Source organism: Anser cygnoides, chromosome 1 (assembly GCF_040182565.1).
Source record: "Anser cygnoides isolate HZ-2024a breed goose chromosome 1, Taihu_goose_T2T_genome, whole genome shotgun sequence".
Taxonomy (NCBI): domain Eukaryota; kingdom Metazoa; phylum Chordata; class Aves; order Anseriformes; family Anatidae; genus Anser; species Anser cygnoides.
In genome coordinates this window covers 82235907-82260000 of record NC_089873.1, presented here as the reverse complement: position 1 = coordinate 82260000, position 24094 = coordinate 82235907, and the positions used below count along the sequence as shown (strand labels likewise).

At 37.8% G+C, this 24094-nt stretch overlaps 1 protein-coding gene across 21 annotated transcripts in view; it reads right to left on the bottom strand.

Annotated features, from left to right (window-relative positions):
* The window catches only part of ROBO2 (roundabout guidance receptor 2), a 473555-nt gene that overhangs the window by 403289 nt on the left and 46172 nt on the right, over window positions 1-24094 (bottom strand). For all 21 annotated transcript variants that reach the window (XR_010833100.1, XM_067001298.1, XM_067001316.1 and 18 more), the window contains exon 2: window positions 16035-16361. Coding sequence is in view for 20 of the 21 variants with exons in the window: in XM_067001298.1 (XP_066857399.1) it covers window positions 16035-16361 (327 nt within the window). In the remaining variant the exon portion in view is untranslated. The remainder of the gene's footprint in view (window positions 1-16034; window positions 16362-24094) is intronic.

The window sequence follows — 24094 nt, the reverse complement described above, 5'->3', positions numbered from 1 at the left end:
ACAGGCCTCTAATTTTGTTTTATATCTTGAGTGCTTACAGTAAATAAGGATATGTCAACATGAGGAAATAACAACTTGAAGTGGTTTTCTCTCTGAAATGATACGTAAGTCATAAAATATTCCAATAAAGCCAACAAATTAAAAATCCCACCGTAGGGCCTTAACTGCTGAAGAACAAAGTTGCATTTTTTCTTAATAAATGATCTTCACACTTTCTTTTGCATTCCAGTTATTTACTGTTCTTTTTTACCTCATCTTCTCCCTCTCTCATTACTTCCTACATAACAGAATACAAGCACATCTAGGAGAAAAATGAGCTCCCTTTCTCAAGTGCATAACGCAAATGAGAACCACAAGAATTATTCAGTGAAATAACAGGCCAGAGCAAAGGAATTTGTCTTACTAACCCTTTCCACATTGTAGCAAAATTCTTCTGTGGAAGGAAAGAGTTGCCTGATAAAGGAACTGGTGGATATCTGGTTATTGAATACATATGCAAGTTCAAACTAGCTTTATGTTTAACACCTTGTGCCCCACACTTGACAAGGATCTGCAGGAATGTGGTGGGAAGATGCTATAGGGACAGATAATGCTACAATAACGTTGAAAAAATTACAATTCATTTTCTTAAGACCAAAACACAGAAGGCATGAACATAATACTTCCACAAGTGGAACAGTGGAAATATCCTTAGTATAAGTTTAGTGTAATTACAAGAACAACAACAAAAACAAACAAACAAAAACACTGAGAAGATGGATCTCAATTATTAGAGTAATTTTTCAAAGATTAACTTCCCCACCATGACACCCACTGTTTCTTTATCAGTCTTGGCAATGCCCTGGTGTCTAAAATGGCTGCTCCTCTTCATTCTTTATACGTCCCGCATTGCCTCCTATTTCACGACAAATTTCAACATAAGAAGTCTCTGATTCTTGTAACCTAGCAATGCAGTAATTCACCATCTCCAATTGGGCTCACCCTCAGTAATTTTAGGATTGGACACTAGAAAAAAATATTATTCTAAGTTGTCATTCAGTAATAATAAGATTTACTGTGTAACAGGAATGAAACTAAGATGTCTCTAGAAAGATACCCATTTCAGTATGAAATAGCCACTTTTACGCTCCAAAAATCATTACTTTTTTTCTGCCTCATAAGTGTACAGTTAGTTAACCATCACATAAAAGTCAAAGCTCCTCCAATTCTGAAAAGAGCTTTTATTTCTTGAAATACTACAAGAAAAGATAAATACAGGTGAATTACATCTTTGTAACTTATTAAGCTTTCTACTGACCCCAGTGAACTCTCCAGTAGTTAGTACTAATGGGAGCTTTTATCACCACAAAAGATGATGCCCTTCTAATTTCTGTGACACAGGTCCTATCAATCCTGAACACAATGTTCCCAGTACCCAGAGCCATGATCACACAGGTAGCTGAGCATGTTATTGCTCGGGCAAATGCGTTATGAATGCTCAGATGATGAGCTATGCTAAGGCCAGATGTCAGAGGTGATGAAACTGATAATCCATCAGTAATTTTCTACCCCCACAACAGCTCTGACCCATTGAACTAAATGAATGTATTTAATCACCAACTAGTCAACTGATCAGAAAGTGCCACAGGGTAAAGGAAGTGTCTCAACAAAGAGAAGACAGATAAAACCTGAAGCACTGTCACAGCCAGGAAAGTAAAAGTATATCTTATTATCTCAGCATCTTACCTGCAGGTATGGATTCAAGCTGAAACCACATTAGGACACTATATATATATATTATGTATATATATTGCATTATATATTAGATATATATAATAAATATATAATAAATAATAGAATATTATATATATTATATATATGTAATATATATAGTGAGGAGTATATATACCTCCCTCAAGAGGTCTTGTGTATTTTATATATATATATACACACGAGGAGTTTTGTGCTTTGTGATATATATATCACAAATATATGTATGTATGTATTTGTGATATATATATATATATCACAAAGCACAAAACTCCTCTTGTAAGATATTCCTTAATCAGACTGTTGTTTTCTTATAAACCACTTAGATAAAAAAAAAAAAAGACAAAAAGCCTCCAGTTACTTCTGCTGAATCTAAGCCCACATAGCACATGATACAAGCAAAGGGTGCTGCTTTCTTCGCAGGTTTTTCAGCACTGTTGTGGATGACATATTCTATCTCTGTTCTGACTGCTGCCAGCTTCATGACTAAGAAGAATGGCAGGCCAAATCTTCACGGAAGTCTTAAACAAACTTTTCCTGGCATGCAAAAAACCGATCACCTAGAAAGCAGTACTTTCCCCAGGTGTTCTCATGGCAAAGCAACATGCCTCCCCAGCACCACATTATTAATGTCTCATTTTCCTGATGTTCTGTGTTGGCAGCCATGACAGAAAGCTTTGAACTTGTTTATTCACACTTGCTTGATCCTGTTTCCAACCAGCACATCACAGCCTGTGGGGCTAGGAAGATGGATGAGGAGAACCAGGGCCACGAGAGGGTCAGGGTCATGGTGTCACTGGATCTCATTAACTACATCACTCACTGCAGCAGTCACTTCAGAGGTCACCTCAACTGAGGAGTTTGTAATGGGTGATGGAAGAACGGCAGAAGTGTGCACGTTTCCTGCAGTTGATGCATATGGAAACAAGTACAGATGCTTACTTACACTGTCCCTTGACTTTCTTGGGCTTTTTGTCTCCTTAGTTAAAAAAACAACAACAAAAAAGCATTTAACAAATACCTGATCTATGTTTTCATAGCAGAAGCATGAATGCTTCAGAAAGGACCACTAAAAATCATTAAAAAGTATCAATTTATCATTTCTTCTCTAAGTATTTTTGCATATTTACTGGACTACTGGAAAGGGTGCAAAAAGAGTATACAACATCATAGATTGTCTCTGGTATACAGGGAGAGCGGACAAAAATGCATACATCTTATACCCAGTTGTATTACACAGACTGTGCTCCTAACAAAGAAGCTTTAAAGTACAGACAGGGACAGATGACACTCGAACCCCTGCACTGTCCAGCAGACAAACAGCAATATGCATCAATGAGAGTTTATGTTTATATATTTTGCACACATACAAATAATTACATTTATATAAAAATTTAAAATTACATTATATTTTAACTCTATCATATATATTTAATACAACTGTATGCTGTACAAGTCCCAAACAATATTGCCAATAATTCATTACAATTTGCTAAAACTGTGGGAATATGAACCCTCAAATAAATACGTATGTTGCACACTAGGACAATAGGACTGTTAGGACTATAATGACATGCAGATACAAAACTGTTCCTCTCTCAGAGCCGTTAAATTCCATTCTTTACATCTCTATTCCTTGTAATGAACCATTCTGCAAAAGCCAAATTATTTCAAAGAGAGGTGAAAACAAGTATTATTAAACTGTTTCTAAGCACATCTGCAGCACTGGAATAAAATGACAGAAACTAAATCCTCATTTGTTCAATATGCAGGTGTATAACGAGGAAAGTGACATATAAGCCTAGGTCTGCATATATGCACAGTGTATTTATGATTACTAGTCAAAATATTTTGATGAATGGCAAAATTAGGAAGTGAATTAAAAGCAGAATAGTCAGACATGCTTCTATTCTAGCAAGTGAAAGCCAACCCTTACAATCTGACCAAGATATTTGCTAAGAAAATCCAGTAAAAAACCACACACACAAACAGGCGCATGCGAGGCCTCTGCCCCACACTCCAAACTTCTAATTTCCCCCTCCAAAAAACACAAAAAAAAGGGCTCCAGTGGAGATATCATTCACACTAGTTACAGTGGTAGGGAAAAAAGTAGCTCTACAATTTTCTGATTAAGCTGTACCTACTTTCCCCACCCTACTGATTTGTTTAAGATGCCAATTTCTTGGAGACAAAGGAAGTCTTTTAGTTTGGATTTCTGAGATTTCTTTTCCTATGGCCCACTTCTCAAAAAGTGTTTTTTTTCCTGTCTTTTTTTATATATATAGTAAGTGTTTCTCAAGGGAAGAAAAAAAATCCACATCTTTCAATAAGTTTGACAGAATCAAAGTTCATATAACACGCAAAAACCATTAAAAAGTCAAAAAATTAAAGAAATTAATACATTCATAATCAGATGTTGCTCAGATGGGAATACAATCTGAACAAAAGCATGAAAAAAATCACCTTTTTTTTGTAGAAGGCAGAGGGAAATAAACTAAATCCTTCATATTCTTAAGATATCATACTAACAGTCAGAAGATTCGCCTTCCGCTTGTAGTTCTGCAATCAACGTGATACATGATCTTGACCAGATGGCTCTGAATCGCAAAAAAGGCTGATGTTCGGAATTGTCACCACTTTTAGGCACGCATCTCTAGGAGTGAAATTTACAAATTTGAATCAGGTACTTACGTTCCTCCTACAGTGAAAGGGTAGGATAAAAATTGTATAGATGCTGACTGAATGAGTAGGGGCTCCAACTTTACCACATAGAGTGTTTCACATCATGTTTCCCAAATGAGTATTGTACTGGGTCGGGCTGGGATGTTAACTTTCCCTGCAGCAGCCCATACAGTGCTGTGTTCTGCACTTGTAGCTAAAACAGCAGTGGTATCACAGCAGTGTTGTGTCTGCTGCTGAGCAGTGTTGGCACAGCATCAGGACTCTCTCTAACCACCCTAGGGGTGGGCAAAGATGTGAGAAAAGAAACATCACCAGGGCAGCTGACCTAAACCAACCAAAGGGATATTCCATACCATATGATGTCACACTCAGCAATAAAAGGTGGAAAAAGGAGGAAGAGGGGAGGGGTGGGCTCTCGTTGTGAAAACGTCTGTCCTCCTCCCGAACACCGGCTACGTGCGTTGAGGCCCTGCTTCAAGGACGTGGTCAAGCATTGCTCATTTGTGGGAAGTAGAGAGTAATTTCTTTCCTCTGCACTTCCATATAGCCTTTACTTGTTTTGTTTTGTTTTCCCTTTCCCCCTCCCTTTTCCCCTTTCCTTTTTTTCCCCTTTAGTTAAATTGTTAATTGTTTAGTTAAATTGTTTAGTTAAATTGTTTAGTTAAATTGTTTAGTTAATAATAATCTTTCCTTAATTATTTTTTTTCTCTTCCCTTTAATTAAATCATCCTTATCTCAACCCATGAGTTGTTCTTTCCTTTACTTCCTCCCCTCCTCATCTAAGGAGGGGGAGTGAGAGAGCAGTTGTGGTGTTCAGCTGCCTAGCACGGTAAAACCACCACAGTATCTAGACTGGAGGCTACTTATCTCCTTCTCCAACAATCCAAACAGCGAACATGGACAGAACTGGACTACTTCAAGGAAGATATGATTTCTAGTTCCTGATCCTAAACTTGAAATATAGAAGAAATACATAAAAATGAGGTAACTGAGGTAGAAACAACATAAATGAAACAGAAAAGCAAATACTTAAAAAAAAAAATCGTTTATTTTTTTCATCTTTTCCTCTTAAGTAACCAAGATACTTTGCTAGGAAAGAAACCCATCCTGACATGTCTTTCAACTTTCCAGGCTGCTTTAGTAATTTCTAGTGTATACCCAAATTGCTTCCTCTCATATTGGCTTTGTTACCAACTTAATTAAAAAAAGAAAATCACACCACACAAAAATATTCTATACTTCAAGAGAAAAGTGAATGTAGACAAAGAAAGGGAACTTATAATTGTGTTAACACTTCTTTCACATGGACAATCTTGAAGTAAAGATAACAAATATCTCAATTACTAAGATGATTCAGTGTTTCATCCCTAACAGATGCTCTCAACTATTACAGGTTTCCTACTACCTGTGCCTTTTTCTGATGCTAACCAAGAAAAGAAATGAGTGCTAAAATACTGCAAGGGCCTTTTCTTGCATGCACATATTTTCTTCTCCTACAAGAACTAGCTACGTATAGAAATTAAACTACAAACAAACAAACAAACAAAAAAAACCCCTCCCACCAGTTTTGTGAATGAGGCAAGAAAAGACAGCCTGCCTGAAAAGATGTTAGGATTAAGAGCAATTTCTAAAGTACTATTGAGCTGGGTGGGAAGAGAACAACCCTTTGCAGCATTTCCAGCTGGGGAAATCTGTACATAAACTTACTGGCCAGTGTTTCTCATGGTCTCTAAAGATGTTAAGCAAAGCTTTTGGGCTGATGAAGAGGAATTATCACAGTAATTGTATGAAGTAGATAGAGCATCTGCCTGTCCATTAAACGTTTGTGGACTCAGGAGAGATGCTAGCTTGTTACAGTTATTAAAAACAGCAAAAAGCTACCAAATCAAACAAGCAGTCTATTTGTTTCTTCTTATTTACAACTGCCTCTCTTCCAGTTAGGAGGTAATGTCCAATTTTCTTAATCTAACATTTGCATTCCCTCAGAATCCATGAGGTGAATGAACCACTTAAAGTGTTAAAACTCACGTTTTCCCTAAACAGATTCTTTGACACTAAGACAGACATTGGGCTGGATGGACCAATTGGTGTGACCCAGAAGACCATTATGCCACTGCATTCAATTTAAAAAAAAAAAAAAAAAAAAAAAACTTCAGTTGTTAAAAAAAAGTTAGGATTCTCAAAACTTGTGCATGGCCACATTGCAACCAAAGTGTCTGTTCATAGAGACAGCTGATAGTCTGCCTATTCTAAAGGCTATATGTGCCTGTAAAACCCATGAAGAATTGGCATTTAATATGGAAATTAATTAAATGCTGTCTTAAGAATGTCACTAATTTCTTTCTTTCATATTTTTTTTTCTGGACAAAAAATAGACATTCTTACATCCTAACCACACCTAAAATTGCACTTAATATCTGTCTTTGCTAAAAATATAAGATCATCCTATTATCTGTCAGCTTTAGGCTTTTATAATACTGTCAGTCATTAAGAGCACAATGTATAGCACCAAATAATTAATTCCCAAAGTTGCAGTTAGAGGGTTGCAATGAATTCTTTTGTTCTTTTTCCATGACTAGGTTCTTCTAAAATATACTTGTGCGTGCACGTGTGTATAGCAGAGAGGGAACTTTCTGTATATATTAGGGCTTAAAGTAATTCAAAAGATTAACCAACATAAATTATTTTGCAAGATCACTATCCACCTTATCCGCTTGAGCTGGAGACACTTTCCTCTAAGATTCTCATGTACAGATTGGTGTTTTGAAATGCAACAGAAGCAGAGTGAGAGTCGGTGAAACAATTTCCTTCCCATAAGCAATGCTCCCATGTCTCAAGCTTTCTGAGAGGCTGGGTTGGTATTTTGTTCATAGGCTGGCAGAAACGCATCTATTTCTCATTTATTTCATTTAACAATTTTGTATAATGGATGGGCAAGAGACAGGTTCGAGTCCAATTAGTAGAACTGAAGTCCTCTCCTGCACAGTGCAGGTGGATTATGAGATTGCCAATTTTGAATGCCAAAGCCACCTTCTACTTTGACGTACAAGGTTAGGCAACAAGCCCAGCAGGACTCAACAGGAGGATCATATTAAACAGGAAGAACTGGATGATACTGAAGACTAGTACAGGAGATGCTAGATAAACTGGAATACTGGAAAGAGCAATGTCATGTGCTTTAGAACTGATCACAGGGAAATTTGCTGTAAAGTAGAAGGTCATCTGTTACAAATTATAGAGGAAGAGAAAGATCTGCATCAGATTACTACAGAATGACTAATGAGCTACCAAATGCTTAAAAAAAGTCAAACATGATCATAGGACATATAGATAAGGGAACAGAGAAGGTAGTTATTAAAAGCTGTTTCATAATGCATGGCATGCCAGTCTTTAAATATTATATGCAGTCTAAACCACCCACGTCTCAGAAAATAAATGAACACTAGAACAGGTGAAGAAAGGACTGCTAGGACCAAGAAAACATTTTCCAAAAGAAGACAAGCTTTTCTTGTTAAGCTTCGCAACAGGATGGATGAGTAGCTACACCACTGTGGACTATAAATACAAAGAAGAAAAAATAACTGAATTAAAGAAAAATCTTATCACAAGAACAAGCATAAATAAAGCATGTTTATTTTTACATCGGAAACTTCAGAACTATTTTTCTCACCATTGGAAGACTTAAGTTCTAAGACAGGCTTCCAACAGAAATAGGGATTGAGTGAGCTCAGGGGATGAAGGAAAAACCAATCAAATTGGTTTTCAAAAGGTAGCTTGAAATGGTTCTGCATGGCATTATAACATACAGCTGCGCAGAATACAGGTTTCTCAGTGACCCGGGGCTCCTAGTTCTTCACATCTCTGCATCCCTTTGTACAACAGCAGACATATCTGAGACAGCAGAAAATAAATGTGCACCTCCCTCCCCTAACATGATGAGGCAGTTTCCAAAGCATCAGTAAAAATTCACATCACTGCCACCTGAAAAATTCAAGCAAGGGGAGTGGAACAAAAATCCACCACTTCATTTCCCACATAAGTTCAAAGTATGAGAAACTTATTCAAGGTACAACATCTGTGAGAGCTGCTGAAGTGGAAGTATCACCAAAGTCTTGATTAAATTTTAGTCCTCCAAGGATGGAAGAAGGGGGAAGATAACCAGGATCTCAGCCTTCTTTCTTATTTTTTTTTTCCTGTCTTTGTTCAGAGATGATTTTCTCAAACCAATACAGTGATTATCAGAAGAAAAAGCTATACACATACATCCATATATTTGTGTATATACATATATATAAGATATCCACCCATCTCACCCTAATAATTGCTGTTAATTAGCATAGTAATTAACTTCATTTGTATTGAGATCATGCAACATTTGCAAATGAATGGTCTGGAGTACTGCTTCAAATGAGTATTTTTTAAGCCTATTCTACATCGGAGAATAGTACAACATGTCTGAAGCACAAGCCAACAATAGCTAATATTCCAATTAATATTCAAACAGTGCTTATAGGTTCCTAAGCAAAGGGAACAGAGGTGTAAAAAATGCAGTGTTATCTTGTTCTCCTTCATTTCCCAAATGAACTAAAAATCAGAGAAATGTCAACCAAAAAATGAGTATGAGACATGCACACTAACAGAAGATCAGCCAATAGCCGATCTCTTTCAAGGTTTCTGTAAAGTCATCAACAGTTCCTTTGCTTTCAACATTTTATCAGGTAGAACATTCAAAGATATATAAACAGCAGGATTTGATAAAAAAATAATCAAAGGCAAAGGGAAGGAAGTAAGCCGATAAAAATCAAATGAGGAAATGTGCAAGAAATTATTAGAAGCAGATTCAGATCAAGAGCGCTGCAAATAGCTTCTAAAATGTAATGTTGAAAGTTCTTTTTTAGCTGGGAAAAAGTATAGACCCTGGACAGAAAATTTCAAGGAATAAAGCAGAGATCCTACAGAAAGCTTCTTTAACCATTTCTGGATGAGAGAAATTGGAAAGCTCTGGATGTAAGCTTTTACTACAGTAAAGCTGAGGACAGCACTAGAGCGTGTATGTCTACATAGAGCAATGGGGTACATTGCAAAGACATTCTGACCAGTTCTGAAGGAATTCATTCACACACTGGAAGCAATTTCCTGTTGTTAAGGAAACTTTTCACTGGGCTTCTTCTCAGCACACATGACCGGCTAAGGTAAAGCGCTCACAATGAACACTCCTCAGGTACCAAAGCCTGCTTATTTTGTGCAAGCCTGAACATCTCTCTTTCAAGCTCATTGTGTTGTGAACACCCACCAAAATAATCTATTATAGGATGACTACAGTACAAAAAAGAGACAGAGGTAGAAAATGGAGAAATCAGAAGCATTCTACAGCAACTGAAATCACGTTAAATATCTTTGGATCAACCATCCGTGTGATAGCTCTTAGATTTCATAAGCCATTAGCATTTTTGGCCTTGAATTAAACATTTAGATATGCATGTCAAATGGTAAGAAGTGAAGATTTAGTGATGCAGTCATGTGCTTAAATCCTACTGGGCAAGGACAAAGTACTGTTTTCATCACATCAAGGGTATTAAGGCTGAAGCATAATCTTAAACAGTTTGTGAGAACTGTGTTAAAATCAGCAGATACAATTTAGCTTATCTCAATGAAGAGCACCTCTATCAACATTCTAATTTGCTCTGGCAATGGGGGCAAAAATCACACCCTTACAAGCATTTATACTTCTAATCCCAGATGAATCCAGAAACAGCAGAAATGCACACTCAGCTAAAAGCCAAACCAATATATGAAATAATCAGAACTTTTTGATCAAAAGGGGACTTTGGGATGAGACATTAGTCAGGTCTTGATTTATCTGATACGCCTTCTTTCATTGGTATTTATTAACCTCTCATTTCAAATAATGAGTGTCAGAATTAAATTATGCCCTACACAAAAATGTGTTATTTAATGGTTTCTAACAATGGTATTCCCAATAGTTTCAACCTAATCAACAAAAATTTCTTACTGTAAGGTTCAGAAGTACACAGGTTAAAAATGTCCACCCCATCCTACAAATCCTGCCTTGTTCCTGGTTATCTAACCAGATACAATTTTATGTATTTTCTTCTTCGGGGGGAATGTTGTTTTCATTAAGTGTGCTGCAATAATAGTCATGGTTTGTCACATTTCTTCTCAGAAAAATGAAAAGCAAGAAAAAGCACGACGATTTTCAGTGTCCTACTATGGTTCATCCACCGCACTCTGTAAGAAGCAGTCTCCAGCATTTCAATTTCTACACTAATTACTTCTGTCTTAATGTGAGCAAAAGACTGCAGGTTCAGATAGGAAGCTTTTCACATACTGTTGAGAAGGATGAGGATGAAAGGGATGCAAGTAAATCAACTTATACACATCACATATCACACGAAAGTAACCCTGACCAAAGCAAACCAGACTTTGAAATTACGAGTAACAGAATTCATAAAAATTTTTATATTTAGATTATATGTTTAACAGAAGCTAGATGAAAAATCATCCACCCATTTTACAGCCGTGCATTTTGCTGTTTTTAATGCTATTTTACAGGTGATCTTTATCCTATCTATCTCAAATGAATTCTGTTATTATGAACATATTGTAGCCTTTCGCAGATGCTCCAGCAAATGGTCATTAGCATTATGGTACAGAGATGATCGCATAGCATGCATTTTATACCTCGCAGCCTTTATTCACTTAGTCTTGCAACATATCTGTTTTATTTGTAAAATTACTGCCTCCCATGTTTAAGATGTGGCTTACGCTTGCTTTGGAATACACCTGTGACTCTTCACACTAAATTCAGTGTACTACTATAACTGATGTTGTTACAGATAAAACATAATTCAGTTTTGGATTTAACATAAACAGGATCATTATGTTTGGAGAGTGTTCCAAAGCCTGCTATTCAAGCAATCTGTGACATAAATAATGCAAGACCTCTTCTTTCTCCAAATGACTTCAGTTCAAGAACAGACTCAGAGAGATGGAAGCCCAAATTTGAACTGCCGTCACAAAATTCAGTCTATTTCTGGTTCTCCAATTGAATTATGAATCTGAGTATTCTACTGTTTTCTATTAGCACCAGCCCACACACTCCTACTCTTTGCCAAGCCATGCAGAAAAGAATCTTATTTGTGAATATTCCTGAGCTTTATTCTTATATTAAAATGGAAGTAAATCCTGGCTAGTCTGAAAAGTCTTGTTTTCTTTTAAAAGAAAGTAAGGTAGAAAATTGGTCTTTTTTCCGTCCCTTGACCCACGACCTTTGAACCACAACCTCCTTGCCACTAAAGCGTTCAACACCTCATTTAATCTCTCCTCGCTGCACTGGCACAGCACTGAAAAAGGAAAAGGGGGAAAAAATAATCTGGGGACTTCATCAATTTTTCATGAATTTTCATTTAGGCCAAAGCCCGCTCTTACAGCGGTCGATAGATCAAGCTGCTGTCACATATTTAACACCTGGGGCTACAGCTGCTCTCTCTGGGGGCTGCTGCTGACTCAGGCTGGATCAGAGGCTGCCTGAGTCAGTGCAAGGACCCCTCGTGCTCTTTCTGTTGCTTACATGTGGCACCCCAGTGCTTGCAACTGAAATCCTATCCAGGGTAGCTATTGCAAATGCATCTCCTGATATTCCCAATGGAAAACTCAACCACATAGTTTAAATTGTGTCAATTCTTACACCGCAAAAAATTGTTTTTATTTTAAAACTAAAAGTCTAAAAGAATGGTTTTCAAAAATTAAAGCAGTTTTATAAAATGTATAATTTTATAAGATTAATTCAAATCTACCTCCTTTTCTAAAACCCTCTCAAGACAGTTTCATCATTAAGATATTTCTAATAATGCCAATCCCTGTTCAGTGTCACTTAAGAAACTGCAACATTTTAATACACTAAAATCAGAAGAAATGTTTTATTCTTTTGAATACAATTTTTAAAATAGTTTTAGGACTAGAAACTTTATTTTTAAAAGATTTAACCATAAAATATACAAATACATCAGAATTTGCCACAGACACAATAGAAGAATGGTTTTGTTGCTAGCATTATTTTTTTTCTTATTGTAGGAGCTTCCTCAAAGGGAAAAAGAAAAGTGATCCACACAAAGCACATCACAGATTAATGCATTACAAGAATGAAATAGAATATATCATATCGATCCTAAACTGTGCCTTCAAAAACAAATACCTATTCCTTCCTAGGTATCCCTCTGGAATGGATACTTCTAAAATTAAAGACAAGGTTCTTAAAGCATGTCGTATGTGTTAAGGATGTTGTTTAAGTAACTTCTCAAGCCAAAGTTCCTCACTGTTCCACTGACTTTGAGACTTTGTTTTCTGAGAATCATATTCTGTGACTCCATGGTTCTGTTTTTCTGAGTATATCAGCACAACCAAATATTTGCTCGATTGTATGCACATGCTCTGAATAGGCATGGATCTAAAAGCAGATTTAATTGCTTTGGGTGGGCTGGCATCTAAACTCATCTTGCTTGGGAAGTTTGTTAATTGCCCCTAGATCAGAAAGAGCTTAGGGACTTCAGGAACTTGCAAAAAACACTCCAAAAACAAGGGGCAAAGTGACTGTATTCAAGATGGGCCACATTCTGCGCTCTGAATCACTACATGTACCAACTGAATTTCACTTAAGTTTTTTTCTTCTGTCTTTATGCAAAAAAAAAAAAAAAAAAAAAAAAGGGAGGATACATCAGAAGATTTTCAAACTCAGTGCCAGGTGCCCATGGAGGGGAAAAAAGGAAAGAGAAAGGAATGAACCACAATTAACATCTCTGTATCATCTGAATACACAAGCATGACCACACTTAACAACAGATACAAAAATATATATATATATATTTCTTCATAAATCATTCAAAAGTTCCAAGTGTGCATTGTTGGGGACTGACAATTTAATAAGCAAAGTAAAACAATCACTGATTCTTTCAGGAAAACAGCAGACTCGAGCATTTTAGACCCACAAAAATCAGCAGTTTGTCTCTAATGGCACAATTTGAGGCCACCTACAGTCAGCTAATAATCCAAAACCCTGTTGTCAGCAAAGGATAACCCCGCTTTTTCTGGTGATGAAAACAGCATAGCTCGGTGTGGAAAGAGCAGTTTTCAACACCATTAAAGACAGCACAAGGAAGCCCTGATAGCGTGGGGCTGTCTTGGTTCCCTCGGGCAGGGCGGTGGTACCCAGGCAGCTCAAACTCCTTCAGCAGCAGCGGGGCACAGGTGGAGGAGAATGCCTCGCTGACAGCAGGCTGTCAGCAACGACTCATTTCCCTAGGGTGCAACTGGACTGTTGCAGGGCCTGCTCACCTTCTTCAGCCCAGAAATGCTGGTATTAGAAAAACAGTTAAGAGTCTTTAAATAGCTGATCCCTGAAAGTCACTTGAAAACTTGATTTATAGCCAAAAGTCAAAAAAAAAGTCTCAAACCCAAAGAAAACTGGGCAGTTTTGCTATCATCCCCCACAGGATTCTTCCGATACACAACTAGCATTGCCATGTGCTTTCACAACCAGTGAGGATAAAACAGCAGAATCTCTAAAATTAAATGAGTAATGAACACCTTGATTACATTTTTTTCTTTGAAAATACCTCCCTTTAAGCACAGCCATGGTATGGCTCAAGGAAAGACAAAGTACTTGTTAATTTAAGTGGAAATGGAACTCCAGTTTTACACTGCTAAACTGTTTAATTGGAAAATTTCAGTCAGTTAAATTTCAAAGCTATGAAAACAGTAAAATAATCTGCTGTCACGTGCATGTTGCTATTGCAGAAACTTTGGCTGTGGTTTCAGATCTCAGGTTGCATGTTCTATGACCCTTCCCTAAAATGCTTCTGACAATGAAATCTGATTTTGTTATTTTGAAGTCTTCTACTGTCTCACATGCAGTTCATGCATGACCTGCCACGAGCCACAGTGGTTAAAAAAGTAACTCCAAACACTGGGGATATTGTAACAAGAGTCACACAGAGGCCACTGAAGTAGGGATCAGTAAAAACAGACAGAATAAAGAGCACCTCTGAATTTTAAAATAACCAATCACTTTAATTTGATGACTCAAAGCATACCATGGAGAACGTTCTGAACTTCAACATGAGAAGTCTGAATCTCCACAGGATTGTCATAAAGTTATCAAAATGTTTGTCTTTTTCACATAGGATTTCTCTACAGACACCTTAAACCACACGTACAAACAAAGAAATTATTCAGTTCAAGTTTATATATAGTCATACTCACCCAGCTTTCAACCTTCCATAAATCGGTCATCTTCCCAAGTCCTAAATACCTACCAAAGCTGAGTAACGCTGTGAAGCTTTTATCAGCAGATGTGCATTTATTAGTGACTTGAATGAACAGCAAACCTGTTTTCATTTGAAACAATTCTTACTCTTGGTTACGACAGGTCAAAGACAGTGAACAAGTCTGTTCTATGGGGCCAGTGCCAACATCTGAATAATTCAAGAATAGCATTTTCTGCAATTTATGAAAATATTGAAACCTCAAGATCACATAGCAGTAGCTACTAGAGTCTGCAGACTGCATCAGGAATATATTTTTTTCTTTTCTGCCTTTTCATTATTTAAGCTACTACACCTTCTTGTGAGTACTTAAATCCATTCTTTACCAACTAAGTGATGCAAGTTTGTGCTGAAGCCCTACTTCAGTCACACACATTTTGCTGAAACTACTGTCAAATAAAGAACTGTGGGGGAAAATTGAATTCCAGCAAGAGAGCAACATTTTTAATTCTACTAAAACACACATTTATGTGAAGAAACAGAGCTACCCTTAGTTGATACTCTGAATAAAAAAATAGTATTTTTTTTCCCCAGCATGACAAAGCAGCAAAAATCCACATACAAAACGCTGTATTTCATGTATGATGAGCTTGTCTGCTATATGAATATAATGACTGCCTCTGGTAACTCTACTGCAAACATATCATGCATACTGGGTGGTCTCTGTAAAAGCCATGATGACTTCTCTTTTAAGACAAAGAGAATCAATAGAGAGTTAAGACTACTCTGGATGATATGAGAAATGGCCAACAATTTCACTTGCCATTCACATAACGAATGAGGCCTGTATCAAGTTTGTGATAGAGGAGCACGCATTGAGGTTTCCAGCAGTACAGAACATGAGTCGCCAAGACGCTGTCTGTTTCTGTTGAGGTAACAGATGACTAAATAAAGAGAAACAGACAGTGCACCTTATATTAAATGATAGGTATTTTTCCACATTAGTTTCACTATAACCAACTTTAGTCATAATTTAGAAATTAGATAATTCTTTAGATGAAGATTAGCCTTTGTCCATGCTTGTGCCAATCATGATTATACACTGGTTAGAACCCTACTTCAGTATAAATCACATTCTGTATTGTCACTGCTACTGAATAAATGCACATAGAAATGCCTTGACTAAGAGCTATAGCTAACGACAAAATGCCATACTTACCTGCATTCATCTCCCAAACTGCTGAACATATGAGAGTGCTGGATAACAGTGTGAAAGCAACTTTAAAGACTTATACAGTGCTAATCATACAAAACTTTACTCACATGCCACTTCCAGAGATGCATTGCGACTCACAGCTTCTCCAAGATAGTTCCTTGCTACGCAAACATAACTTCCTTCATCAGGTTTACTCCTGCGTCCATGCACAATACGTAAGAAAAATAAAGATCCGCTAGGCAGCAGCATACGGTGGGAGCGAGGATCATCTTTGTCAGTTTCCACTCGCTCTCCATCTTTGTACCACTCAATAGTAGGAGTTGGCCGTCCTTCAGCTTTACAGTTCAGGGTCGTTGGTTCTCCTTTAGAGACTATCACATCTGAAGGATGCTCAACAATCCGAGGTGGAAAGTCTTCCTGGCGGAGACGAGATCCTAGAAAAAGAAAAGGGTGGGAGAAGAGTAATTTATTTGTCCTTTTGGCTTCACAGAAAGTTCTTGCAAGTTTTTCTTTCAATGCCACCAAAATTTTCACAGAAAAGAAAAAGACAACGTGTACACAGATGACATCATCTGATATTGTTTTTATCTGATATCAGAGACTGTATCACAGACTTTCACAGCTAAAAACCTGACTTTGTACTAGAAACACACACCTCTGACCAAGGCATTAACAAATCCATACCACATGTAGACTGGACGTGTATGTAAGAGAATCTCTTACATATACCACCATGACGTCTTTTCCTTGTAATGTAAATCGTTCTGTTTAAATTAGCTTATAGATCCCTGTGCCCTTTCAAACTCCACTCATAGCCACTGCTCTCCCATCCTTTCATCAGCCACACTTGGCATATGGACATCTCCAAAAGTCCTGTGTCTTACCACTTTTTTTTTTTCCTCCAGTTTTAACAGTGTGCTTTGTACTCCTTTCCCACAAGCAGCCCATGCATGGAAACCAAAGGAAAAAAACAATCCCAATTTAAAAACAAACAAAAACAAAAAAAACACTGACCAATTAAATCCTGACAAGTATTCCTTCCTTCATTAATTTCTAGTGCAATAGTTGGCAATTTCAGCTGTTCAAAGTACCTGAAGTCATTCATAATCTCTATTTTTATTTGGAAATCTCTAATGTCAACTACACTTCAGAAATTTTCAGTGAATTGCGTGTACATACACACACACACAAACACAATACAGGCATACAACAGTAACTTAGTGGCCTCTACAGTAGTAGCTTTGTGCCTTGCTCTGTATTTTGGTGAGCAGACACTTTGACGCACCATTCTTCTGTAGTTCCCTTACATTCAGTTGCCTTCCTACAGCCCAGGGCAGCAAAGAAGCAGACCTGGATCATTGTCCTCCATCCTTTACCAACACACCCTTACTCCCATCATTAATATCCTGGAATAGGGAAGAGAGGTGCTAAAGGAGGGGAAACCCCATAAACGTAGGGGATGAGAAAGCAATGAGCACTGGGTTCATCATCGTGGAGACAATCTAGTACCAACCTTCCATCACAGACTTTACCTGATAGTTCAGTTTCACAAAGTCAGAGCATCCCGAACCTTCACTGAACTCTTGTGAAAAAAAATCAACAGTATCACAACAGTATCCAAATTTTGCAATACCCTTTTCCCCAAAGAAAGTTTATCATTTTTTCAAAATGGTTATGCTCCTCATTACAGCCATTTGCAGACAAATTGCAGAGATTAATATATGCAAGAACAGCATCACCCAACAGAAACACAAGGTCCAGCACTCCTAACTTGAGATTCAACTATTCAGATATAGTTCACTACTGCATATTTAATTAGAATATATTAGCTTAGCAAACAGCTTCTCTGCAACAAAATGGTAACAGTGGTTCATGCCTACAAATTGCTTCTCATAAAAACTGCCCTCCTAATTGCTAGCACAAATCATCTTTTCTGGCATTGGTCATAAAAATCCATTGAGTGGTGCTGCCATTCCAGCACAATTGGGCTGCTCTTCTTAAATAAAAGGTCTATAACGGCTTCTGCGTTTCAATGAAACATTTGTCTCAATCTTCTGACGAGCAGTTTTGCTGAGTAATAGAAAAGAGATTTAATAACAGTATCTTAACTATATTCTAGGCATTATACATTTAAAAATATTGTCAACGCCTTACTGATTCCAAAAGTTATGAGGAAAGGAATAAGGACCCACTCTACATACTGAATCCATCTTTGGACTTATTTTTACTAACACTCTGGTCATTAAACTAAGGCTTGGCATAGCAATAAGGTGCTATGCCATTCCTGCACAAATGGACTCTCTCAGCAGCTACCAGATTCTACCACCAGTATAGTCAAGGTATCTGTAAATCCATACTGCTAGCATACACACACAACAATTTATATCCAAACACAAACAGATACACTTAGAGCACACTTGGAAGAGTAAAAAGTATTTCATTCTCCCCTTCTACTGCCAAAAATGCATTTACAATCCAACAGGAGAATTTTCAGTTAGGTATCTCTATGCTATGACTGCATACACAACATCGAAAAAGACTGAAATCACCATTACAGATTATAAATTTCAATGTACATGGGACAAAAAAGTAAACTGCAAACACTGAGACACATATAATGTTCTCTACACATATCTACCAGCTTACTTCATTTCTTACTCTGAAGACAAAACCACTCACCAGTTGCGTTAAGAAATTCCTAACATTACCAGTAAGAATTTGAGAGTGACCGAAGTCAGAGAAGACTGGCAGATCTCACTACATTTTTAGACAGTTAGCGAAAAGTAACCAAATTTGTAACAACAGTGAAAAGTACAAATCCAAAATACGAACCAGTTTTCTTATGCACAAATATTTGGTGGCAAGGCTCAGAAGTCCAAGCAGCACATTCTACAGACAATTACAGACCTTATCCAATCCCTTGAAAAGGGCTTTCTCCCACTACAGATGAACCTTCTGTCTTTTACAGCCCAATTCAAAGCCTCACCTCAGGTCATAAAACAACTAATGCTTTCTCTTCAGTACTGATGTGTATCACAAAACTAACGGTTACTAATGTCTGTGCTCAAGAAAGGGCTGAGCTGCAGGCAGCAGAGACGGTGCCAATGAGCAAGGAGAGAGGCTTGGGCTATGTATGGAGGGGGGCTCATGCCACACATTCCTGGGATGTCTGGGTGCACCTACTGCTATCAACTGCCGCAAGTCATTTCCTTCAGTTTGCATTTAAGAGAGGGGAAGGAAAACACACAAGAAATCAAACATGGAGTACTGCAGACTTCCTCCTTCAAATATGAACAGAGCACCAACAGCTATTCCACAAAGGTACCCTGATTTTAAAAGGGCAAACCAAACCAAAAACCTGACCCCATCACCTCTTTTCTGGCTGCCTACATGCCTGAAAGTGACCGCGTCACGTGGTGTTTTCCTTACTAGGTTTCTATTCTTCCACTGTAGCTCCCCTGCACCAGATACTCCTACCAATATAACCTAATTTAGAAGAAACAGGGATATTATCAATCCCATGAGCTAACTGACCAGAAGATATTTTCTTTCCTTTCACTGAAGAGTGAGAAGGAACCACAGCCTATCCAAGACAGCAAGGTGCCTCACTGAAGCAGGCAGTCTGTGTTGCATCCTGGGCTATCCATGCAGCTTTCTTCTCAATTTTTCCCTCAAGGATTTCCAATACACTTACATCTCAGGCATGCATACGGCATGTGAATAACCCCTGAATTTAAGAGTCCCGAAGTAGCCATTACCATGATGGACTGTAACGATTTCAAATTAGTTGTTACATGCTGTTGGACAAAAACACAACTTTGGAAATGTCCTGCAATATCCACAACTAATTCAAAGCTACATCTATGAAAGGGAAAATATTAACACTTCTCTGAACACACACTCACAGAATATTCTAATGCTTGTTGTGTGCTGAAGTTTGCATAGTTATTGCAGATGGATGACTGCTTACTGCACATTTCCAGAAGAGTAGCTTCATAAAGGCCTTATCAACTAATTCACAGAGACAGTTTTAGGCTCACGCTTTTGCTTATTACTACACAGAATAATTAAAGCCACCTTTAAAAACAAAACAACAACAACAAGAAAAACACCACATAAGAAAAAAGCTAAAGTGCAAGCCTATTACAGTATCCTACCTTTGAAATTACTGTTTCATTGTTCATACTGCAGCAATAAACAAAAAGGTGCTAAAATCACTGCAACAAATGAAAAGACATAAGCCACCTCTGTTCAACTTGCCCCTCTATACACTTCTCTGGTGTATCTTGAAACCCTCATCTCGTATTTTACAAATTCTGTCAGGCAGAACCAGAATAAATAAATAAATAAAAATAAAAATCAGCGATTCTACTGCATTTCTAGCATCTGCCACAAAATCAGATACTCTAATATTAATGCTACTACAAAATCAAGGACAAGAACAAGTGAAATTATAAAATAATTAGGTGTAGTGACATTCTGTCTTGATGCTATCGTGAAACAAAAATCACAAAAAGCACAGAAAAAACCCATAGCATTCACACAACCTCAGTGTCACCTGCAACTCTGCTGGTCACACACCCCAGCAATGTGGGGGTGCTTGTGTTAATACCTTCACCACATATTGAAAACTATCCCAATCTATCTTCTTTGAGCTCAGATTCTCATATACAAAACTAACAATCTCAATGTCTTTGGATTTTAATATTAGTTCAATATGGTAGCCTTGAAGGAAGAAGGAAAAAAAAAAAGAACCATTCTGCCTTAATACTGTTGGGGTTCCTGATAAAGTTTTGCTGAGACCCTGCTATAGCCAAAACCACCACACTATACCAGACAGCTCAATCCTCTCTCCCTCATACAGCGTTTTTCTGTTTGATTTCTAAATGAGGATGAGGCAAGGAAGGAAGCAGCATCTGCAGAGCAGCTTCTCATACCTACTTAGAAACCTATTAGTAGAAATAATTCAGGCTTTCAGAAAATGTGGCTTTGGAGAGGTGTGAAGTGATATATACTGCCATAGTACATCAGATGCTCCTGCAGCTAGAAAATGTAACATGGCCAAGGCTCTCATGCCGTATTTCCTCAGTAACATAAGGGAATTTGACAGTTCTCAGCAAACAAATGAAAACTACTACAGTAGCAGGAGACAACTTATGGAACAGTATAAAGCCATGCGTTAATCTCACGTGAATTTTTCACCTTTACAGATTAAAACGTTTTCACTGTTTTTTTCCCCAGGTAAACAGCAAAGTAAGAGTTTACTGGTAATTGTTTACTCTTGTTCACCCTCACCCCATTCACCATTGTTCAACTTTCAGCTACAAGCCAGCACTTAATTAAAAGAAACAGTTATAAAGCTAACTCTGTTAAAAAAAAAAAAAAAGTCACCTTCAAAGCCATTTAGCCAATAGAAACATTTATTTCAGTGAAAAGCTCTATACAAAGTTTTCAGTCATTGACAGGAGTAAGTAAAGAGTAAAATTTTGAATCGTCTAAGTCTAGCTTTCATATTATTTCATTTTTGCCTTTACTGGTAGATTCCAATACTTATATTTAAATGCAGACCTTTTCCATATTTCCTAAAGGATATATCTAAAATTCATAACAGAGTAAAATATAAGTTATTGCACAGTTAACATAGGAAAACTAAAATATGGCTCATGAAATCTTGAATTAAATTGTTCACTAAGCAGTAATGCTGTTCTTTGTTACATTCACTTATTAATAAAGTTATCTTCATTTAAAAGTGAACATCAAGTTATCAGCTTGTATTCTCTACGATACTGCAAGACAATGTTTTGTCACTAACAAGCACAGTTTCCATTTTCAGATATCAAAACCTGTTGGCAACTTCTGACCTGTTAAATGTTGGCTAATGGGAAATGCTGTAGTTCTTGTAATAATAATTGCTGACTTTATAGATCTGTAATCAACTATCACTTTACAGGTAATGAGCATGTTTGCATTCATATCTACCTTTATGTGAATCACTTCTTCATCAGTCATGGTTAATGTCTACAAAGGTCAGGACACTGAATATATGAAACCCAGCTGGAGCTGAGTGCGAAGAAGCTGCTGGAGGAAACACTGCCACAAAAAGGCAAAAGGAAGCTCTAGTTACTAGATGTACAGATGCAGCACTACCATTGAAACGTATTTACCACCTGATCTCCCTTCCTGTCTTGTGACTTTGTATACTTACTTTGCACGCTTACTTCCTAATCAAACTAGTGAAAAGAAAGTAAAAAGTGAGCAAAGATGACAAAAGTAGAAAAATAATTCTGGAATGCACATTATACTATAGGCATCTGAAGACATTTTATCTCATTTCAGATGTGTTGGACAACATGGTGTTTATGACACCAAGCTGAGTGGTGCAGTCGATACAATAGAAGGAAGAGATGCCATCCAAAGGGACCTAGACAAGCTTGAGAAGTGGGCCCATGTGGACCGAATGAGGTTCAGCAAGTCCAGGTGCTGCACCTGGGTCAGGGCAACCCCAGACATGAGTACAGACTGGGAGAGGAACTCACTGAGAGCAGCCCTGCAGAGAAGGACTTGGGAGTTCTGGTGGACCAAAGGCTCAACAGGACCTAGCAGTGTGTGCTTGCAGCCCAGAAGGTCAATTGCATCCTGGGCTGCATCAACAGAGATGCGACCAGCAGGTCGAGGGAGGTGATTGTCCCCCTCTGCTCTGCCCTTGTGAGGCCCAACTTGGAGTGCTGTGTGCAGGTCTAGGGCCCCCAACACAAGAAAGATGTGGGGTTGTTAGAGCGAGTCCAGAGGAGGGCCACAAAGATTATCAGAGGGCTGGAGCACCTCTCCTATGAAGAAAGGCTGAGAGAGCTGGGGATGTTCAGCCTGAATAAGAGAAGGCTCTGGGGAGACCTCATTGCAGCCTTTCAGTACTTAAAGGGGTCTTATAAAAAAGATGGAGAAGGACTCTCTACTTGGGTAGATAATGATAGGACAAGGGGGAATGGTCTTAAACTAAAAGAGGGGAAACTTAAATTAGATTTTAAGAGAAAATTCTTCACTCAGAGGGTGTTGAGGCACTTGAACAGGTTGCCCAGAGAAATTGTGGATTCCCCATCCCTGGAGGTGTTCAAGGCCAGGCTGGATGGGGCTTTGAGTAGCCTGGTCTAGTGGGAGGTGTCCCTGCTCATGGCAGGGAGGTTGGAACTGGGTGGTCTTTAAGGCCCCTTCCTAGCCCAACCATTCTATGGTTCTGTGATCATCTTTAAGACTACTCTTTGGAAAGTATAAAAGACAACCGTCACTCATTCATTTCAACCATATCAACACTATTGCTGATGAATTCTATTCTCATAATTAGCAACAAGCCTTACGGATTTGCTGTAAGATACTCTGACTTCCTCACAAGTTTCCTCAGAGATCCAATGTACCATATAGTTACAGCTGCACCAATAGCATATAAGTAGAATACTTTTGATTTTCAATTTAGCCTGGTTGATTCTGTATCCAAATAACCCTAACTAAATTTGGACACATTAAAAAAATATCAAAGAATCAAAGAAATTGATTTGCTATAGAGACACAGCAGTAAGTAGAAAAGAAAACTGAGTCAATATTGTACCCTTTTCACCACACCTTCACAAAAGGTAATGGGATGAATAGGTATGATACACACATCTTCCCAGAAAAAGGCACTTTGCACCTTCTAGTGCTCCTATGCCACCATCACTCAAATGTCAAGGAAAACCCTTTTCATTTACAACATTTCATGCTCTTCCAGTTTTAATTTATTAGCTTCACATCAAGAGCAAAAGCTGATTTCACCTATTAACCCTCCTCTCTATATAAGCAGCTAATAAGCAAGTGGTCTGTCATACACAAAAAGCAACGACATAGACCAAGTTCACAGTGATTTCATTCATTTCTAAAGTAAGTCAGCAAAATGTTCACGGCTACTGAGCTACTCAGGAAAGGCACAGAATACGTATCAGAAAAGCTAGTGATTTTCTCGTAACTGATGAGCAATTACGTATATGTATATAGTATCAGCTTAAATGTTAATGCTGCGATATGCTATTTCACAATGCACATCTCAGAATTGCCTTCAGGAGCCTCTTCAGTACTCTCTCCCTCTCTCTCTCCCTTTCTGACTTTATCTCCTTCTGTCACCACTTTCCACTAGCAATTC